The sequence below is a fragment of the Chrysemys picta genome, chromosome 3, assembly GCF_011386835.1.
Source record: "Chrysemys picta bellii isolate R12L10 chromosome 3, ASM1138683v2, whole genome shotgun sequence".
Lineage (NCBI taxonomy): Eukaryota > Metazoa > Chordata > Testudines > Emydidae > Chrysemys > Chrysemys picta.
Genome location: NC_088793.1, coordinates 73,115,882 through 73,134,004, shown reverse-complemented (window position 1 = coordinate 73,134,004; position 18,123 = coordinate 73,115,882). Strand labels below are relative to the sequence as shown.

General features: G+C 38.4%; 1 protein-coding gene across 9 annotated transcripts in view; it reads left to right on the top strand.

Annotated features, from left to right (window-relative positions):
• The window catches only part of EPHA7 (EPH receptor A7), a 175,901-nt gene that overhangs the window by 133,064 nt on the left and 24,714 nt on the right, over positions 1 to 18,123 (top strand). For all 9 annotated transcript variants that reach the window (XR_010599541.1, XM_065588208.1, XM_005301153.4 and 6 more), the window contains 2 exons: positions 10,319 to 10,443; positions 13,545 to 13,713. Coding sequence is in view for 8 of the 9 variants with exons in the window: in XM_065588208.1 (XP_065444280.1) it covers positions 10,319 to 10,443; positions 13,545 to 13,713 (294 nt within the window). In the remaining variant the exon portion in view is untranslated. The remainder of the gene's footprint in view (positions 1 to 10,318; positions 10,444 to 13,544; positions 13,714 to 18,123) is intronic.

Genomic DNA, 18,123 nt, shown 5'->3' with positions numbered 1-18,123 from the left:
CAATTATGTCCTTGAATGTGGCACAGTACTAATTATTGTTTTCCATTGAAATCTTTATGGACTATTTATACATTTTGCAGTTAATATTTGATCAGTGATTTTTTTTTAATGGCACTCATCTCCAGGGTTTTGTTGGCTGTGTCTGAAACAATTTTTTTTCCCCTGTGATTGGAATGTATTCAAGTATCGCTTGGACATCCTACTCTAATAAACATAATCATACCAGGGTGCAGGCCTCTGAAACCATTGTTTTATTCGTCAGGCATCATATTTCCCTTCAGAAATATCATTCTTGTTTGTGGACAAGTTAAGCGTGAATGGTATTACCAACTATACTGTAAAAATCAACATATATTAAGATATTTTTCCATGACTAACATCCTTGAAGTTGACATCTTCTTGTGACTGAGTAGAGAGCAGCAAGGAATTCAATTACAGCGAACAGTCTCTGTCATTACACCTGTCCACTTCCACGGGAAATGATTTGTAAATTGTGCTTTATTTTTTCATCCCATCAGTCTTTTGCCCATAATTGACACTTGTCACTAGAGATGAATAACAAGAGAAAGAAAACATAAAGTAGATGAGTAGCCCACTGGGAAAACAATGTCTCTGTGTTTGGGAGACTTTTCTAAATTGCAGGACCTCTGGGTCAGGGTTTTAATCCAGAGGCAGATGTTTTGCCTTTGAAGAGTCAGTATAAGAGCTGAATCTCAAAAAAAGGCAGAACAAAAATAAAAAACCTAATTAATATAAAAATATTTCTTCGGTGGAAGAAAACAAACACTGCTAGAGAACAAAAGCCTTTCTGTGTTAGTTGTAAGGCTAGTTTATTATTCTAACACATTTGTAAGAATCCGCTTTGTTCCCGACATGTCAAAACCCATTCGAGAGGGAAAAGTTGTGGATGCCTTGGGAAGTGGTATTGTCACTTGTTACACAAGTCAGCATCAGTTCGGCACTGATTGATACCCATGTCAGCAGTTTGGGACACAGAGATGCCAATAATATTTGTACCAGATGTCAGGCAAAAGAAACAGGGAAGTCATACAACAGGTCTTGGAGCAGATTCTGGCCAGAAATACTTGACAGACAAACATTTAGCTCTTATCTTCATAAACTGTTTTTTGTTTGTTTTATGTCTTTTTGAAGGTTGGAGTTTTTGTTTTGTTTGTTCTTTTGTCCTTATTGGTTTCTGTCCTACGATTGTGTCACTGTAGACAGCACACATAACTGATCCCAGGGCTGATTTACAAAGCTTGATAATAGGAATTAGCATTGAACCTCTAATTATTCTGAATACATCAGCAATAACAAACGGATGGGAAGTTACTAAATTATTGCACATCCAATACTAAATAAGGGCATTTCTTGCAAATTTGAAACTGCGTAATTTTAGTAAGAACGGTGTGAATATGATCATATTTAGCTAATATGTGAGGTGGGAAGCGGAATTAATCAGAATGTAGATTCCTTTTAATCTATTTCTGATTCCTAGTTTTTCCTTAATCGATTTGCAGATATATTCAAACAGCCATTCTTACTGTTGCTCCCCATAGATCAGCAAGTAATTTGGGAGCTTTTCAACCGCAAAAACAATGAGAAAAAGCTGTAATGGAGTAGTGCAGTCAGCTATTACTTGAGTTTGTGCCTTTTACCATCTACTACTTAAAAATCCCCAAGTGGTTCAGTGAGCTGGTTGCCTCTCTGCCTACAGCTTACAGAGCATTGTAAGCACACAGTATTATATTTATGAGCCAGAAAGCAAAGTGTATCTGAGGAGAAGTTAAAGTGGCTTCTCTGTAGGATGTTGTTAGTGTAAAATAACTGATTTATTTGGATATGTTTCTGTATGCTGCAGCTTGTAAACACAGTGGGGAATTTCTCTGTCATTGATCCAGAGCAATAGGTACTAATGGCATAATACAGTGGTACTCAATAACCTTTTATCACAGGCTGCTTTGTCATGTGGAGACTTAACCGAGGGCCAGAGATATACGCTGTAACAAAAGTGAGAGTGCTGTAAATGTTTGTCCATCTATTTTAAAATATTCAGTTTAAGAGCTGCCATGGTTTCTGCTGCCACTTCTGTACGTATTACTGTGTGATTTTGGCACATTAGCGCAAACATGAAGACGGATATACACAAATGTTTCAAAACAGACAAACACTCTTAGGAAGAGAGGTAGAACAGATCACTGTCATAAGCTGAGCATCAGTGCCATACTGGAGCACAGGCTATTTTGGTTTGTTCCTGAAAATGCTTTGCATGTGTGTGGGAAATTTAGTAAACAGATAAGGGAAATATTTACACCAATAAAGTTATACAATGCACGCAGACATGGGGCAAGATTTGATTTTAGCTATGCCTGTGTAAACCCAGAGAGACTTTGAAGTCAGTGCCGGCATATACTCTCTGGGTTAAATTGTGGTATTTAGCTACAGTCTAGCATAAGATATGGTGTGGAGCTGCACCATCTTCCAAAATTACCTAGTTGCATTGGGCAGGGGGGGGGGGGGGAATAATTTGCTACAGTTCTTTCACAGGACTGATAATGGAGAAGTGGGGAGATTTTTATTCTCTCCTTTAACAGCCACAAAAGGGCTAACAATAATCTAGTCCAGTGGTTCTCAATCAGAGGTACATGTGCCACTGGGGGCACACAGAGGTCTTCCAGGGGGTACATCAACTCATCTAGATACGTGCCTAGTTTTACAACAGTCTACATAAAAAGCACTAGCGAAGTCAGTACAAACTAAAATTTCATACAGACAATGACTTGTTTGTACTTCTCTATATAATGAAATGTAACTACAATATTTATATTCCAATTGATTTATTTTATAATTATATGGTAAAAATGCGAAAGTAAGCAATTTTTCATTAGCAGTGTGCTGTGGCACTTTTGTATTGTCATGTCTGATTTTATAAGCAAGTAATTTTTCAGTGAGACGAACTTGGGGTACGCAAGACAAATCAGATTCCTCAAAGGGGTACAGTAGTCTGGAAAGGCTGAGAGCCACTGATCTAGTCTTGTCCTAATATTTTCCTATTTCAGTTTCTTTCTACGTAGATCTTTGCATGCACTGTATATAATGGGCCAGATACTGAACTCAGATAAAATGGTTGTAAATTCAGAGCAATTCCAGTCAGGGTGGGCTTTAGGAAGTGCGGGACCGCATTCGAATACCCGGCGGCGGTCCGGGTCTTCGGCAGCACTTCGGTGGCGGGTCCTTCACTTGTTCCGGGTCTTCTGTGGCACTGAAGGACCCGCTGCTGAAGTGCCGCCGAAGACCCGGACCGCTGCCAAGTGAGTAAAAATTAAAAAGGCGCCTAAGTTAGGCGCTCTTCTTTGGGGCTCAGGGCCCTCTTAGGTGTGGGGCCCAATTCGTGGGAAAATTCCCTAAAGCAGGCCCTGATTCCAGTCTACAATAATCTGCACAGAAAACAGACAGACTGGTATTCAAATATATATTTGAAAGAGAAATTATTTAAATAAATATATAATAAGTAATGGTATGATCGGTACTTCCATTTATGTTTTGCATTTTTAGGACTGATACTGAATACTTCGTCAATTGATACAATATGCCCTTATAGTTAATATTTCATGTAATTTTACTGTAGCCTAAGATAAATATTTACAATGATATACAAGCGGATCTGAACACGGCATTACAAAAAATCTACCATTTCTGAATAATTGCAGCATACCTTGGGGATACAAAAAAGTACAAGGCCAAAAGCCACACAAGAAATGCTGTTAGGGTGCTGTACCATTAAAGTGAATGGGAGTTGTGCCACTTACTTCAATGAGTATAGAATCAAGCCCCAATTGTCCTAAGTGTCTTATTTTTGTCATAAAATAAAAGGCTATACTACAAACAGTCAACTCTGTTCACTTACTGGATATAATATTATTATGGCAACACTGATGAGGAAAGCCCAGTTGCATCCATAGTTCCACTATCATTTTATAATAGGGAACCCCCAGTCTTGCAGTATTTATTGTCATTAATTCAGCAGGACTTCTTCGCATAACCCATGGCTGCAGAACTGAATCCCTCATTCCTTAAGGATTTGAGCAATTTTGTTTAATGCAAACTCCACTTCTACATGACTATTTCTTGCCTGGAAATGTTATTTCAAGACAGATTTCTCACAAAGCATATCAAATGAAAAGTTTCCGTGACTGATGTTGCTGGGTGTAATTGCAGTGCATTGATGTACAGGACTTTAAGTCTAACAAATCTTGGAGAAATGGCTGAGTAGCTCTCTTTTGCGGAGTATTTTTATGAAAGCTGCATTTCAGTTGATTTTGTGCTAAAAGTGCCCATGCAATGCCTTACTTGCTGATACACAGCAAACTCCAGCTTCCCATACTTTCAGTTTTTCAGCTGACATTGTTTTGTTTTGTTTTTTAATTCTGGTTTCAGGTTAATATAAAGAGGAAAGCATTTCATTTCACATCAATCACTGTGCTTTGGAAATGTTATCACATTGTATTGAGGAAAATTCTAGGACTGAGAAGTAGACTAATTTATTTAGCTCAGGATATAGGTTAAAGGCATGGGCAAGTAGTGTGTTTAAAAAAGTGTTAAAAAAGTTGGGTGTAAAGGATTACTTTCTAACACTGTTGTTGCAGTTTTCTATCTATAAATATTCATATATATTATTAATAATGTGCCATGTGGTTGGTTTAGGGAGATGGATGTAACACGTTGCCCTACCGAATGCAATGTTCTCTCCGTAGCAGAGTATTTCCTTGGAATATCCTGCTCCTTTTGACATTTCAGTTTTAATTTTCTCTACAACCTGATCTGAAAATGATGACCAGCTTGAAATCCATATAACTTGAAGGCTTTATCAGCAAAGCCCAGCAAAGTTATATTTCTCTATGGCTAAGATGTTGAAACCCAGTGAAAAATCAATTTTTTCTTGTGCTGAATGGTATATTTGAAGCTCTTAAAAAACGGTGTGCTGAGCGCCTGTCATGCTAGCAGTGCTTTCTTCTGCAGCATGTGTAGGGACATCCACCTGTCAGTCCTGGTAGGTGGAGCATTTGATGTACTCTTTGTTGTGTCAGCACGAAGGAAGGAAACGGGAGGTGAGGAACGTCAGAAAGAAGGTTGATAGCAGACATTGTTCTGAAGAGCGTGTGTTCCCCAATGGAGCACATCATAGAAATAATTAGCTGGATTCTGAGAAATGGTGACTCTTGGGAGCAATGGTGCACTGGGAGTTGAAGAGTGCACAGCACACCGCCCTACCATCAGGTTCCTAGCTGACTGGGAGTGCTGTCAGAAATGTCTCTACCACAAGCTTTGCTATGGAGCCTTCTGCAGTTACCAGTTTACTGGAATGAAGAAATACTCACTGTAGCAGTGTAGCCATAATTCTAGTTCGTTTTTGTTGCGTAGGGTTGTTTGGAGGTACGATGATTCTTTTTTTTTTTTTTTTTTAGACTATCTTTTAGCTATACCGGTTCTTTTTAAGGGATGGATTAACATGGTTTGACAAATTTTCAACTCACAGAAACATTGTGAATTAAAAAATTCTATTGGTTTATTAATGAATGTTCAGGTCCTTCAGGAGACACTGTGGGGAGGTGGCTGGGCATGGGTTTAAGGATCAGAAAGAAGCCAGAAATGGGGTCGTGGGGGGGAATCAATGAAAACTCGAATACAAAACAGATAGTATTAAGAGAGCAACAGAGAGTCCTGTGGCACCTTTAAGACTAACAGATGTATTGGAGCATAAGCTTTCGTGGATGAATACCCACTTCGTCAGACGCATGTATTAAGAGAGTGAGACTATGGGGGAAATGACCATAGAGAACAAGAGAGAAAAATTGTAATGGAAAAAAATGAATACAGAGGCCCTGATTCTGAGCTGCATCTCTCAAAAGGAGCTCAGAAAATGCAGCCCAAGAGGCAAGGTAAGGTGGCTTAAAGTCACCTCTGTGCCTGTTGAATTCTGGGACGAGCACCCAGACGAAGTTGCAACAGCCCACATTGTTGCTCTAACTCACAGTGGCTTCCTAGAGGCACCAGTGAACTGCTCTGCGTGCCAGGGCCGGCTCCAGCATTTCTGCTGCCCCAAGCCAAAAAAAAAAAAAAAAAAGCTGCGATCGCGATAGGTGGCAGCAATTGGGAGAAAAAAAAGCCGCGATTGGCGGCGGCAGTTCAGCAGCAGGTCCTTCGCTCCTAGAGGGAGTGAGGGACCTGCCGCCCCCAAATTGCCGCAGGTGCCGCCCCTCTCCCTTGGCCGCCCCAACACCTGCTTGTTAAGCTGGTGCCTGGAGCTGGCCCTGCTGCCAGCCCAGAATAACCAGGGTAGAACACTTATCAACATCACTTCCCCCTCCCTCTGCTCTATGTCAGGGGCTTCAATCAGAGCTACAATGTGTCTTGGGGCCATGTACACCAATCTGGGAACAACTTTGAACCATGGAAATTACTGATTGTGGCTTTTCTTAGCACTAGTACACAGCACAGTCTTCCCTTTAACTAGGAAAAGAACAAACCCGTATTTTATTTTGCTTTTAAATCAAATCCGTCTTGGGAGAAAATAAGGCTGCCAGTTAACAGGAAATAGGGTTCACCAACTCAAACTAGTTTTGCACATCTACAATATAACTTGGAAGGTTTGCAAAATAATCTAATTTTCCTCCCCTTAATTTGTTTTCTCTAAAGGAAAAGATGAAATAATCCTTTTTTTGTCTTAGGCTTTGTCCAGAGGTTAAGTGGGAGCCATGCATGGCACACATTACTTTCCCAATATCCCCAGATAAGCAAGGTTAACTAATCCCAAAGGGAGTAGTTCATATTGCTTCCTTGGTTAAAAGAAAAATAAATAGGATGACCAGTGGAATGAAAAAATTAAATCAGATAGAACCAAAGGGAGTGAACATTGGGAACAATTTCAGATGACCTTAGTACTGTATAATTGTATTAGAATAAGTATGAACATTAACAATTTTGGACATCTAAAATTTTAAATTAACAGCCTGAAAACATTTTACTGGGTGAAATGGAATATGATACATGGAACACAAGGACCCCTCTGAAATTCAGCCAGCATGCTGTTGCTACTCATTTAGACAAAGAAGACAACTAGTTAATCATCACAAAGAAAATTAGACAGAGTAAATTGGTTTGCTGCATTCCAGAGTCTTAGCTACCAAAGGAGTATTTGCCACTAATTAGAGTGAAAATACTCCAAGCATGCAGTTATCGAGAGAGAGAGAGAGAGAGCTTGGATTTGGAATGCTTCTACTAAACCATGAAGTTTGTGTGATACAGTTAGATTTTATCAGTTCAGCAGCCTATGTTAAGGGACTTCAACTTTGATTATATTGACTAATGACATAATAGGTTAGAATGAAAATTATCAGGCATGCTTTGAATCCTTTGTTTCCCTGGATTCTCTAAGCCCTCTAATGAAACATAAATAGGTTACATTTTAAAAGATATACTAATGCACAATTAAAATAAAAAGAGGTTAGAAATGCAGAAATTGAGTTTCCTAGAGCAACATTAACTTGGCCATGCAGAGCATATTTTGACTTTTTCGTTATATTTGTACAACATTTAATTTTGAATTAGCATAAAAGTTAGAGTTTAATTTGCGTATTCTTTAAATTAAGAGAAGAAAAATGCCCATGCTTAATACTGGAATGGAAAAGGTTCAAATTAGGCTTTGGGTGAAGGAAAACAAAGTTCACCCAAAGCCTAATTTGCTGCAGCAAAAGGCCCCAGATCTTCTCTGGGTTCCTTATGGATAGAGCCAGAATCCAATGACATCAGTAGGATCAGGCCCATTAGTTGTCTAGAGATACAGCCATCGCAGTGTGAAATGATGCACTATCTGCATATCTGAAAACAAGGATAACTTTTTCCCCTAACTAACGGTTTATGACTTTCAGAATCTCAGAGAATGCAGGAGAAAATCATGGGATCCACAATATTTTTTTTCACTGATGATTTTCTCCTGTTGCTGATATTAACCAGTCATTTTTTAAGGCTTGAGTTTTGTGCATTTCCGTGAGAATTTTACCATTTCCCCAGTGCAACAGCCCCTTCTCCTATCAAAGAAGAGAAACTTTATGATATCACAAAAGGTGTGGGTTTCATCAGGATCTTCTAAAAAAAAATAGATGCCAAGAAGCATTCTCAGAAGTGATTTTCTCCTTTGTTGTTCTCATTTCTTTTGAAGGGTGTCATAATTCATGTGTATTCCTGTCGAGCTCAAGTGAATGGAAGCAGAATTCCTTTTTTAGGAGTTGGATCTTCCTGCCTGTTAGCACGCTAATCACATCTTCCCCAGTCTTATCTTCTTTCACAAAGTTATTTTAGACTCCCATTTGAGGCTTATTCTAACAGGCATATGCAACATCTTGGGTGGGTGGGTAACATTTTAAGCCTGGTTGTCAATATCTGCTTTTTCTAACAATGGCGAAACTGAGTTGCTAGTTTCTTCGGATGCAAATACTAGATTTCAGATCCTTCAGTCTGTTCTAAGTGCCCTGATTTCAGGTTGAAAATTTGTGATATTCAAAGAAGGGATGAAATTTACATATTATGTAATTTTATGCATAAAAAAAGAGGGTGCAGGGATTCCTTCTGGGAAACCATAATTTTTTTAGTTTCAGAACTACTTGAATAGTCTTTACTGCATCTTATAAATCTCAGACTATTTCCATCTTCTGAAAGGGTTACTAAAGTGATTCTTTTTCTTTGCCCCAGAGCCACCCATTGCCTTTGTTGGTAGTGACTATTTTTGTGGGTGTTTGCTATTTTATTACTTTCCATATGTAGTGGTCACTTCTCATGAATTATGACATCTGACCAGAGCAGTGGATCCTGTGTCTGACAAAGGTAAAATCAATTTTATTTCTAATTTTGATTTCTCCTAGTATGTATGGATCCATTGCTCTGAATAGATTTTCTGGATCTGATCCAACTCTCATGAACAACAGTGGGAATCTCACCGTTGATTTCAGTGGGAGGAGGATCAGACCATCTCAATAACCTTATTCTACATGAACTTGATCCTGCATCATTAGAGTTAATGGGAGCCTTTCCATTGACTTGAATGGTAGTAGGATCCAGCTCTGATGTGCCTGGTATACCATGGGAATCTTTTGTCTTTTGTCAGGACAAGAGGTAACATCAAACAGGGCTAAAATGTCATACAACTGACATTTGCAAAATGGTTACATTTAGGTAGTTTTCTATTCCACATTGTAATTTTTTGTCTCCACATCTTTGGAAGTACCCATTAAGGGGATGGCGTCACTAGATCCACTTAATAATAAATAAGAAAATCTGCCACCTTTCAGTATCATTAGACAGGATTACCCATACATTATTATTTTTACCCAGAACTTGGATCTGTTGTAAGAGAAATCAAAATTACTTGTGCAAAAACCTTTTCAATCACTTATAACTTAATTATCACTTTATTACCTGACCAATATATTTTTAAATGGGACTGTGGTGTCACACTATTTGCATACCATGCTTCAAGTTCTAAAATTCACCTGGTTTTTGTAGTATGTGTATCGAAAGAGTGGTGCAGTAGAAAAACATAGAGTATGGGGGTTTGTATTTTTGTTTGTTTGCTTGTTTGGGGTTTTTGTTTTGTTTTGTTTTACCTCTTCACTCTGCAAGAACATACTGTATTAATTAAGCCTTGAAAATTTCACCCCAAAAGGAAGAAAGTTTCAGAATGTTTTGAGTGAGTGAAAACAAAGGTTTATAATTGAAACAGGTTTGCAATCTTTACTATGTAGATTTCATTACCAAGAAAATGCGGTCATAAAAGAACATTGCTGGTAATTGTTTGAACAGGATCTAGAAGCAGCCGTTTGAAATCAGTCCGAATATGATAGTCTTTTTGTTTCTTTCTCTTCATTTTTCTTTTCTTTTTTTTATAAGTGTTGTCAAAACATGTGTAATAAATATTTGGACTCTTAATTTACCACAGGAGATTAATCTGAAAATCTATTTTCCTGGCTTAATTAGAATTCATTTGCTTAATTGTCATTCTGATCCTATCAATTCCAGTTTTGCACTAGCTTGAACAATGCTATCTTGTTGCTGTTTGCACTTTAATTTAGATTTCTATTATGGTTTATGAACAGTAATAAGGTTCTGCTTGAATATTCATTAACTTTTGAATTGTGAACTATGAAAAGGTGCTTTCCTTTACCTTAATGAAAGTGGCACAGCATGGGACTGATCGGTAGTGACGTTTGATTTGAGACATCCAGCAAATTTGCTCATTGTTTATTGACACATCTCGTCCAAACAGCTCCCTCGCAAGTTAGCGAAGTAATGAAAGAGAGAGTGCTGCAGAGGAGCGTGGAGCTTTCCTGGCAGGAACCAGAACATCCTAATGGAGTCATCACTGAATATGAAATCAAGTATTACGAGAAAGTAAGTGCATGTGAAATGCACAGCAATGTGCTGTTTGCATCATGTCATCCCACTCTTCCGTGGGCAAATTTTAATGCCATGGTAATTATACCATACTATTATCTGTTGTGTCATTTCAGGTTGTAGTTGATTTTTAATAACCATCTTTCTATCCCATTAATTTATTATCATGATAGGTTCTGTATATTGTATTTGTATATTACACAAATGAAAACATCCACTCGATAGCTTATCTTGCTTGTTTTTATATGATTACAATAAGCAGGGCTCTTGTTTTTGCAAGAGACTTGTGACTTTTCTATCTCTTATCCCTTGTTTGTAATACGTCTAGGCTGTTGGAAATGTGCTGTTGCGATCAGACATAAAATAAAGCCCCTGATCACTTTTGGTAATAAAATAACCTATGGCACTTTTCCAGAGTTGGGCATGTTAGACCTGATGTCTCAAATCTTGATCCATTTCCCCTGAAATTTCAGTTGGATGAATTATCTTTCACTTGATCCCCTAAAAGCTCTCAATAGTGTGTTGGTAGTAAGTGGTTGCATTTCCATGGTGGGTGAAGTTATCCTTGTATAGGTAGCATGAACTCCTGGCCCCAGTGAAGATGAGTGTTCTTTTGCCATCGACATCAGTGAGGCAAGGATTTTATCCATAATCTCTAAAAAAAATTTGAATCCTCCAGAATGAAAACTGTTCTATACATGCAAGATATTAATTAGTGCTATAAAGGCTTCTAAAAAAAGGCTGAATTAAGATATAATAAAGGAAGGAGCTCTTTTGTGATCACTGTGGAGGATGTATTTTAACTCCATATCCAAGCTAATAATTATATTTATTTCAGAGCTGAGTATGTCAAGTTTCTAGGTAACATACAATTAGTTAAATTCATACCAGATTGTATCCAATATCAAATGTCTCATATAGTTTTTTGTGCTGAATAACACAAATGTACTTATCTGATTATTTTTACTTGGGTTACAAAGAAGAGTAAAAGGTAGATAATTGAATGATCATAACTCTGAGTAACTTAGTTTAATTACTCTTATTACAACACTTGTCAGAGAGCTGCATACCTCAATTTTTAGCTTGCAATAAAAATTTTACTGTTTCTACAAGTTAATTCATTTTTTCACAGACACACAATAGTGAAATTCTACCTTGGAATAAATTATAAGTTTTCATATGTTTATCAAATACTAAATAGTGCTATTTTTTGCAAATAAATGCCATTTTTACATATCCTAAATAGTTTCTTGCCTGTAAAAATCATCACTGGTCTTTGTAAAACAGTGAAAATGCTAGATGAAATCACAGAACATTTAGCTTTTTGTGAATAAGACTCATGAGAATATGATTTTATTATTTATTCAATATATTTGTGTTGTTTCAGTGAGTTGTGCAAGAGATTTGCAATAAATGTATTAAATTACTGCTATAGGGGAAATATCTGCCAGTCATCAATTAAAATTAAATTAGTTAATGAGAATTCAAGACTAAGGACCTGATCTTGCAAATATTCACTCAGAAACTAAACTTTGTACCTGTGAGTAGTCTTTTGAATTCAATGACACTGCTCACATGCATGTACAAGCAAATGTATTTTAATTTGAAATATGCGTCTGACTCTTGCTTACAGGAACAGTCACAGTTAGATAACTTAAAAAATAAAACTTCCTAAAAATTCACCTTGTTTTAGAACCAAACTCATATCAAAAGTTTCTGAGGTTCTGAAATGTTCTGATTTCTGACTAGGGCTGAAATCTTACAGGTAAGTTTGTTCTTGTGAGATTTCTAGCCCAGTTTTTTCCGAAAATTCAAGAGGTTTTCAAAGTTCAAATAAGCTTAGTTTATGTATTTGAACTCAAACTCTGAACTTCTGGAGTTCTACTGACATTTACAATACTAGAGCTACAGAATTATTCACCATTTCCTGATATTTCTGCTTCCTTCTCCTCCACATCCCCTTTTCTCTCCATTCCCCCACATACACATACATTTCAGCATCCCTAACCATGCTTATAGATGATTGATTTCCTCTTGGGGAAGATATGAAAAATATTTCTACACTAACTGACATGCTCACTCAAAAGACAGAGTGGACAGACCATGGGAGAAGGCATTATCACATCTTATACAAGAAATCTGACACATCATATGAAATGCTATATTTCAACACCAGGGCTTTGTTGTTACACTGAAACACAGTGGACAGAATTCTCCACTGGTTTAATTGGGCAAAATGCCATTGAAATCAACACAGTTGCCCATATCTACACAGAAAGAGAATTTGGCCCAGCAAATGCCTTGTACGGGTTGCTATCTGAATTGTTTTGTAGTTTCTGATACAGCTTGCGTAGCATTTTAAAAAATAATAATTATGTATAGATATTGCTATTTTTAATTTTTTCTAAGCCAAATCCTGAACTCCCTATTCAGTTTTTAATCTGTTTTACCTTATGCAATGGAATCCATGTTAATTTGCCTGAGTGAAATCTGAGTTAATAACTAGTCAAGGACCTCAGTGTTTAGCCCTGATGTTGATATATTGCTATTGGCAATAAAGGGGCAGTATAGAAAGCTGTAAAAAGGAAAGCAAATAGCACTGCTCTGATGAAAAAAGAGAGCTTCCTATCTCTTTTGAGGACAGTCGTAGTTGTCTGAATAAGGGGTTCAGGATGTAGACTATTGACTGTGGAACAATACGAGAAATTGTTTTCATTAAATGTAGGAGCTGAATTGTTAAGATACCACTTTAAATGTTGTTCCTCAACCAATAGAGAACTTCTTTGGAGTTCACTGATGATCAAACTGTTCATACATCAGAATCTGAGGAAATGAGGCACAAAGCCAATCATTTTATCTCTGGATTTTTATGACTAACAGCATGTGCTTCTCATTTAAATTTTATGTCATTTTAAGAACCCCTCAATGAATGACACTGTGTTGTAATACTCCACGGAGTGTGCTACATTCTTTATGTGGGAGAAAAAAGAAAAGAAAATTGAAATAAACTGCCAGGACCACTTGTCAGTTGCTTATGTGCAACAATAATGAAATCTGACCTGGAAATATAATTTCATCCTTTGTTTTATTGTTTCTAGGATCAAAGGGAGAGGACTTATTCAACAGTAAAAACCAAGTCCACTTCAGCTTCCATTAATAATTTGAAACCAGGAACAGTGTATGTTTTCCAGATTCGTGCTTTTACTGCTGCTGGTTATGGAAATTATAGTCCCAGACTAGATGTTGCCACACTAGAGGAAGCCACAGGTAAAATGTATTCACGTTTGAAGGCAATTAACATTTTTAGTAGAAAAAATGAATATACTGTAGTGTTATCTGAACTAGAAGGGATGGAGTTTGTACTATGAAATCTTATACTTTGGGAAGACATGAATTACTACCATTGTATTTTGGTATGGGTGATGAGCTGCCTATTGTGTTTTACCATAGTTACTAGTAATTATAGTGCTGTACATAGCCAGGGAAGAATTGTAAGTTATTGGGCTACTCCTGTCTGATGGCCCCATTCTATAGGGAGAAGGGATGTTTGGCCCAAATACTACCCTATGCTCTCCCCACATAAAAGGAGATTGGTGGAAAGAGGGAGGACCCCACAGGACTTTCCAATAATAGGGAATGTGCCTCTACTCACACTTTGCCAGATCATTTAATTTTTTCTAAGTACATAGCCTTCTTTTCCTCCTAACCCTTCACCACCACATAGCTACATATGTTGAGGACTGCAGAACTACAGCAATTCTTCCATGTTTTGTGGGACCAGATGGGAGAGGAAGCAGAAGAGCAAGGAGCCTGAGAATGTTAGTCACTGAGCTCTAGAAACATTGAGATCCCTTACACGAACTACCTACCTGGCAGCTCCACAACTCTGCTGCCTCTAAAACAAAGGTTTCCCTGTTTTGGGTCATCTGCTTCAGGTAGACCTCTCTGCCAAACAGCTCAGCCTGATGTGCAGCCAAAATTTGTAGCCTGCGATTGCTTGCAAGGTGGAAAGGCCATGGAGTTAGTATGCTAAATGTGGTATTCCTTTATGCTTTGAAGAATTCCTGTACCAAGATACACATTCAGTGCCTGACTTTAATTGTATTTAGGTATTACAACCATGAGACAGAGGAAGTTCATAGTTAAGTCTTGCCGCTGACCTTTATTTGTTTGAAATAATGGAAGACTGTGAAAATGAAGTTCCGTGCAAATTATAGTACATCCTATTCTTTCCATTTTAGCCAATCTGTTGACAGATTTTGCTTTGAATAGATTTCTGGCAAATAAATTTAATGTTTAGTCCTTATTTATGATTCTCTCTGTTTTAGGCACCCATCACCTTGGTATTTAAGTTCAATGTCTCTAATTTAGTGTCTGTAATCTGTTTCATTTTGGTTGACCAATCAAGAAGAGGAAGACCATGTTTATAGTCCAGGTTGTAGACCAGAATAGTCACTAAGATTAGCAGAGATAATTTTAGGAGCAAACATTTTTGGCAGGATCTACAAGTACCAGTATGTATGCCAGTGGTTCTCCACTTATTTATCATTGGGGCCGCATATGCCGCAGGAACCGGGTGGCAGAGCAGCAGCAGCCTGGACCCTTCCCACTGTGCAGGGCCGGCCGGCTGGCTGGCTGCCCCAGACTCCTCCCGCCATGCGGGGCCGGCCTTTAGCACGCAGCGGAGCTGAGCCGCAGCTGTGTGATAATGGGGCCGCATGTAGCCAGTGGGCCGCAGGTTGAGAACCGCTGATGTATGCCAACATTTGACAGACCAGGAAAAACAATAGTGTAAATATTCCGTAGGCTTTTTTATGTATCCCATTTTTGACTCTTATAATGAAAAATTTCAGACAGACTAACAATACAGTTACAGTTATCCAGTACGCACTGCAAAACTTTGAAATTTGAAATAGGCAAAAGCATGTCACAGGGCAGCTTTCTGTTGTGACATACCACATAAGCTGCCTCATTCCTCAATTAAAAAAAAATTGGTTTTCACTTTGAAAGGAATGCCACAGGACACAATTCTCTCTCTCATCAAGAATAAGCAACTTCTCCTCTCTTTTCTTCTCTTCCGTATATGTTCTTCCATATACCGTTTTTCAGAAACTGGGGTGGAGGATATTTTATGTTAGTTATTTGCACTGAATTCTCCTTTGTCACATGTATCTGTACTACTGGCCTTACCATATCATTTCTGGTTTATGTCTTATGTTCCTATAGCTCATGCTTCAGAGCTTCAGACAGCCAACGGCAGCAGTCAACAAGGGATTTTTTTCATCCGCAATATATTTAGGGTTTATTTATCTCCTTTCTCTGAAGCATCGGGGACATTGGGTGGGGTGGGGCGGGGCTCTGAAGTGGCACTGAGCATTCTTTCTCCCAGGTGCTTAGCTGGGAGGTTCTTTCTCATATGATCAGGGTCTGACTGTTTGCCATATGTGGGTTCTGGAAGGAATTTTCCCCAGGTTAGATTGACAGTGACCTTGGTGGGTAGGGGTTGCCTTCCTCTGCAGCATGTGGGTACGAGACACTTGCGAGGATTATCTGAGTATATCTTACTTTATCATTTCCCTGCCATTGCTGGGGCCTTGGGCATCGTGCCCCTCGGTCCCTCCTGTTCTCTGCCTGTGGACAGAATAGTCTAGTCTCCTGTGGGTTGTAGCACTTTGGTTTCATTTCTGTTGTTGGGTTTAGTGTGTGGGTGCTGGGTGATGTTGGTGGCCTGTGATGTACAGAAGAGCAGACATGTTCTTGTGGTCCCTTCTGGCTTTAAACTCTGTGACTCTATTTCATAATTTAATCTAATTGAGGCTTTGGTAGCATTTAGAAGGGAGACCTCCAAGAAAACTCACAATGCTTCAGGGAGCTGAGTAGATAAATTTGTATGTGACTCCCATCAATGCGAGAGTATCAGAGGGGTAGCCGTGTTAGTCTGAATCTGTAAAAAGCAACAGAGGGTCCTGTGGCACCTTTAAGACTAACAGAAGTCTTAAAGGTGCCACAGGACCCTCTGTTGCTTTTATCAAAGTGAGACGCACACTAGTGTTCTGTAGTAGTGGTGGTGGACCACTGTCAGGGTGACCAGTCATCCCAATATTAGGGGCTTTTTCCTATATAGGCAACTATACCCTCTTCCCCCCCAAAAAAAGGGTCCCTGATTTTTCACACTTGCTATCTGGTCACCCTAGTCACTCTACTGCTGAGGTGCCATCTTCCACATGATTTCTTGAGCTGGTTCTTGGATCTGGCTGAAGAGATCAGATCCCATGAATGACATTTTTGAAATAGTGATGGTGATAACCCTGGTGTTCAGCATCCAAATTCAGATAAATATATTTTGCCCACCTAAATTTTCCATCGAGTTTCAAATGTGTTTTCACTTATTATCCCAAATTGCTGTGTGAACAGTGGTGCTGTACTCACTAAAACAGATATTATCTTCCATTCTGGATGGCAGCAGTTCAGTAGTGGGAGAAGGAGACCCTTTTACAAACACAAATTTCCGTGCTGTATATATTTGTATAAAAGGAGTTTAAGATTATCTGTAAAGGAAGATATGTGTATTCTGAATGTCACAGATCAAAGTATATGAATCATTATAAGTCATTCATTGATTTGTAGAGACACAAGTCCCCTGGGGAGTGTTATAAATCTACATGATATCCCTCAAATGATCATTTTGTCTTTTGATTTCTTGGATTTATTTGAAAGATAGTTTAAATCACTTACAGCCAGTGGATCTGAAGAGGTTCATGGGCACTATTTATTCCAGTAAGTATATGGAATATATTGTGCTCCTAAATTGTACTCTTGAGTTCAAACAGAAATAAATAGCGAGCTGGTTGAAAAACTGGATATATTGATATTTTAATCAAAACTTTGATAGGAAAAAAAGGAACTAAATATTTGTGAATGTATGAAGACATCTGTGAAGTAGAGCTACAATCTTCCTGCTTTTATCAGACCACACACTGTTTGAGGGATCTTTCACCACAGACAGAGCATTAGACAGGGATGCCTGTTCTTAGATGGGGATGTACACACTTGAGGACTTCAGTATCAAAGAAAGGTTTTGTGGGGAGCCTGTTTTAACCCTTCTTACACAGGATTCCACTGTGTGTGGGAGGGAGGGGGATAGACTGGGATCAGAATCAATTATTTAATATTCCAGGCATCCAACTGTAGTTTTTAATGAGTTATCTATCTCACAAGCATGCAAAGTGAAATCTATTTGGTCTAGAATTAGCATTTCAAAATTATGGGCTCTGATAGGAAACTCTATCCTCTTCATAACTGTGGCAATCAAGGAAGGTTTAGTGCAAATAACTACTCCATAACTGGCAGTTAGAAGTTTAAGTCCATCTCCATATATTCCCATTATCCACTACAGAGGTAGTCCATTAGGCATCTCCATAACTTTTTAACCCTTTGGCTTGTCAAAGCTGACCCAAATCATAGTTACTCATGACTACCTTTAATAACTTCTCATCCTTATTTAATGCTTTTTATCAGTAGATCTCAAAGTGCTTTACAAAGCAGGTTAGTATCATTATCCCCATTTTACAGGTGGGGAAAGCGAAGCCCAGAGAGGTGAAGTGACTTGCTCAAGGTCTCCCAACGGGGCGGGGTAGAGCCAGGAATAGAACCCGGGTTTCCTCAGTTTCAGAGCCG